The 4,586-nt window shown below is 51.4% G+C and overlaps 1 protein-coding gene across 1 annotated transcript; it reads right to left on the minus strand.

The window, feature by feature from the left end:
* Nucleotides 1-2,781: 2,781 nt before the first annotated feature.
* On the minus strand, nt 2,782-3,705 carry LOC137847241 (olfactory receptor 14C36-like). The gene has a single exon (XM_068665528.1). The coding sequence runs from the start codon at nt 3,694-3,696 to the stop codon at nt 2,782-2,784; it is 915 nt and encodes a 304-aa protein (XP_068521629.1). The 5' UTR covers nt 3,697-3,705.
* Between the last annotated feature and the right edge of the window lie 881 nt (nt 3,706-4,586).

The following is a 4,586-nucleotide window of genomic DNA, read 5'->3' on the forward strand; positions in this document are numbered from 1 at the left end:
CATCCCAACCCAGCAGGCTCCTTGGGGCCTCTCAGCCAACCAGACACAAGTCACCTCAGCAGCAGCTTCCAAGCCAGGGGCCTGCTGCTGGCCTTGCAGCTTCTTGGCTAGACACAGCCAAGCCTTGTGCCTGCTGCTGCCCAGTCATGGACTCAAGCAGAAGGGACAGGACAACCCATCTGGGGGCCTTCTTTCTGCCTGGGTCCTCCTGGCTCTGGAGGCAGAGGGGATCCCCCAGTCAGCATGCCAAGCAGGTGCCTTCTGCTGGCCTAGCAGGGCCACTGCCAGATGTCAGCCCAAAAGTTCAGATCCCAGGGAGAAGTCAAGGCTGACCTGCCACCTCCAGACACAAGTGACCTCACAGTCCCTTTCTGTGACACATTCCTGCTGCTGCCCTATCAAGTGCAGAGACAAAAGTGGCCTCACAGTCACTGCCAAAGTTATGTTCCTGCTGCCGGGGCAGAAGATCCTGAGGCAGAGCTGAGATCTTCAGAGCACTCCCACCCATCTCCTCTTTGTGGCCCACAGGCTGATCAGGTCCATGGCCCCTCACATTCATCTTTGTATGCCACGTGACTGCAGAGCAATCTCATGGTTCCTACCCTGCCCCATGGGCCAAGCACCTTAAGTGCTTAAGATAAGGGTTAGGAAAAAGGCTGAATGTGAATAAGTGAATGCAAAGGAATCAGGGTTTTGGGTCTTAGCCATTCATGTATGGGGTTAGGGACTAAGGCTCAGCTTTCTGTGATAGAGATTAATCAAATGAGTAGTGGAAGGGTTTGGTGTTTGGCTTGTGGTGTCAGGTCTGTGGTTAGGGTATGTACAAGTTCTTTGGTTTTATTTAGGTCTGCAAGAAGTCTAGGGCTAAATAGAGCATGTTAATGGTAGTGTTAAGGGCAGGGATCAGGGTGAAGAAGAGAGTAAGGGTGGTGTAATGATGCTATGGAGTAGTTTTGGCTTCAAGGGATCTTGTGGTCTAATATTAGAGCAGTGGATTCCTGTCAGTGTGTGAAGTAGCTTTGATGTTTATGGATTAATGTTACAGGTTAAAATAGGGCAAGGGCCTCACATAACTGCTTTAAGTCTGCTTTATGGTAGGATCAACATTACCTGAACATTCTTACCTCTGCAAAATCATCATCTTCTGCTGTCCACGCTCCTTAGCTCTCCCACAAATCTCACATCTCTGTTGGCCAGGCTTCTCCTGACTTCCCCATATCAGTCATCTTCTTAGGGGAAGTTTGGAGAACCAGCATGGAGAAGGAGAGAAACGTCTGTAGGAGCACTGTGTACAATGTGCCCAGCAGTTCTGCAACACCACAGAAGCAGGCCTGAAGGATGAGTTTAGGCAAAACCTCATACCTCTGAAATGACACCTATTCAAGACCTCTTCCTCTATGGGGCCTAGCAGGTACTTAGAAAGAGGGGATCTCACAAACTGTGTGCAGAGCAGGTGCATCTGCTGTCCTGTCATGGAGACCAGCAGATGTGAGCCTAAAGGCACAGATCCCAGCCAGGAGTCAAGGGTTGAGCTGTTGGCTACTTCAGAAAGAGCTCAACTCACAGCCACTTGACAGCCATTAGCTTCCTACTGGGCTGACAACTTCTGAGGCACCTCTGCCATCATAATACCAGACCTACAAAACACTCCTTTTTGGGCCAGGACCTGCCCAGCTAGAAGTGAGCTGGTTTTCATCCTTCAAGCCTGCTGGGCTTCCAGCCTTTCTGACACACAGGAGCCAGTTCCATGCCAGTCCTGGGAGGTTGTAGGGCAGGAGGGACCTTGCAGGCAATGTTCCAGCCCCGTGCCTCTTGGCAGTCTGTCAGCTCCTTGTGCACAGTGAAGATCACACTCAAGTCCAGAAGCCTGAAGCTGGGGTAGATTACACTCAGGGGAAGCACCCTCCAAGCTCCAGCCCCAACACCAGGCCCAGCCCCAGCTGGCGGTGCTGCTCTGCAGAGTGAGGGGGCTGTGGTGCCCGGGGCATGGGGGCACTCTGCAGGGCCGTGCTGGGCAGGCTGGGAGGCAGACCCAGCTCAGGGGGTCACTGCCATTGCCCCAGGGCTGCAAGGAATCACTCCCCAGGCTCCTTTGCTGGGGCTGCTACATGCCCTGGGGCTGCTGAGCTCTCCTCTGCCTTTTCACAGCAGATTGAGCACTTGAGCTCTGGTCAGTCCACCTTGGAGGAGATCCCCCCCTTAGGAGGGAAATGCTGCAGTGGAGGCCAGCTGTGCCACTGCCGTGCCCACTGCCTGTCCCTGCCTGCAGTCCCAGCACAGCCCCACAGCAGCACTGGCACCAAGTGAGAGGAGCAGCCGGGCCTGACCCCACCAGCAGCGCTCAGCAGGAGAGGGCGGCAGTGGCAAAAGAGCAGCTCTGCATGCCCCAAGCATTGGTGTTCCCTGGCCGTGCTGCTGGGATGGGACTCTTTTCCTCTGCATCCCTGCACACGGGCACTGCCTCTTCACCGCCCCTGCAGAGCCAGAACAGGTCTCAGAGGAAGCACGTCAGACCAGGCAATGCAAGCTGCTTCCTGAAGTACACAGACGGGCTCTTTGTGTACAGTTGCTGAGCTAGACTCGAAAAATACATACTGAAGTGCAATTGGGATGACCAATATCATTTTAGTGGGTAACATTAACCGAACTAAAACTAAGGAAATCCATTAATAAAATGCACACACACAAACACAAAGAAACAGAATATAGGCTGTTCCTATAATAAGTGACATTAAGACTCATCTGCAGAAGCAGACTGAGCACTTATTCTCTTGAAACACATTAAGTCATCAATCTCCACAGGGCTTCCTTGAGCTCCTGGTTCCTCATACTGTAGATGAGAGGATTCAATACTGGAGGCACCACCGAGTATAGAAATGCTACCACCAGGTCCAGGTATGGGTAAGAGATGGAGGGAGGTTTCAGATAGGCAAACATGGCAGTGCTGACAAACAGAGAGACCACAGCCAGGTGAGGGAGGCACGTGGAAAAGACTTTGTGCTGGCCCTGCTCAGAGGGCATCCTCAGCACTGCCCTGAAGATCTGCACATAGGACACCACAATGAAAACAAAACAACCAAAGGCTGAATAAAAACTAAACACAAGTGCCCCAACTTCCCTGAGGTAAGCATCTGAGCAGGAGAGCTTGAGGATCTGGGGGATTTCACAGAAGAACTGCTCCACAGCATTGCCATGGCAGAGGGGCAGGGAAAATGTGTTGGCCGTTTGCAGGACAGCATTGAGAAAGCCACTGCCCCAGGCAGCTGCTGCCATCTGGGCACAAGCTCTGCTGTCCAGGAGGCTCCCGTAGTGCAGGGGCTTGCAGATGGCAAAGTAGCGGTCATAGGCCATGACAGTGAGGAGGCAATACTCAGCTACTACAAAGAAAGCAAAGAGAAAGAGTTGGGCAGCACATGCTTCATAGGTGATGACCCTGGTGTCCCAGAGGGCATTGGCCATGGCTTTGGGCAGAGTGGTGGAGATGCAGCCCAGGTCGAGGAGGGCGAGGTTGAGGAGGAAGAAGTACATGGGGGTGTGGAGGCGGTGGTCGCAGGCTATGGCACTGAGGATGAGGCCGTTGCTCAGGAGGGCAGCCAGGTAGATGCCCAGGAAGAGCGCGAAGTGCAGGAGCTGCAGCTCGCGCGTGTCTGCAAATGCCAGGAGCAGGAACTCAGTGACTGAGCTGCTGTTGGACATCTGTTATTTCTGTGAAGCGGTCCTGCACAAAGAGAAAGAATAGTAGTAATGTACAACAGATTTATCGGAGGAAAACTCAGTTTTCTCATTTAAAACCAATTGATTGTCCTCTTGCAGGCAGTTATTTTTAAGGTCCCTTTACTGACTTCCACCTGATAATGAGTCTCTCTGGGAGAAGAGTGTTCTTCTGTGAGCAATGGAACAATCTGTCCTGCACTACAGCTCAAGGTAGCAACATGGTAGGAACATGGGGCAGTCTCAGATTCATTTCACTCCTGATATCAGAGATTTCCCTAGTTTTGCTCGAAGTTCCTCACAGAGCAGACGTGTGGAGATTTATTTGTTTATTTGTTTCTTTATTTGATTTTTACTCTTTGTTCAGCTGCTCCACCACACCTGATGAGTCTTTCTAAGGCATAAATCCTGGGCATTCAGCTGCACTCCAAGTGAAACCTTGTACATCTTCAGAGTCACAGATACTGCATTTTTAGAGCAGAATGCTCTTCCGAGAGGAGTCCATCAGTTCTGGGCTCAGCTGCTCTATGTTGGCCGGTCTTTTAGCTACAGTGTAATTCTGCTCCTATGTTCCTAGTGTCATAGAATCATAGAATATCCTGACTTGAAAGTGTTCGACAAGGATCATCAGATCCCACCCCTGAATTTGTACATGACCACCCAAAAATCAGTCTATATGCCTGAGGGAGTTGCCCAAATATATAAATTCTGACAGCATTAGTGCTGTGACCACTTCCCTGTGGTGCCTGTTCCAGTGCCTATAGAACCTGGACACTTCTGAGTTTTTCTAAAACAGAAATCCTGGGCATTCCCCCTGCACTTGAAGGGAAACTTTGTGTCTGCTCAGAGAAAAAGGGACTGTCCCTACAGTGCAG

Source organism: Anas acuta, chromosome W, assembly GCF_963932015.1.
Source record: "Anas acuta chromosome W, bAnaAcu1.1, whole genome shotgun sequence".
NCBI lineage: Eukaryota > Metazoa > Chordata > Aves > Anseriformes > Anatidae > Anas > Anas acuta.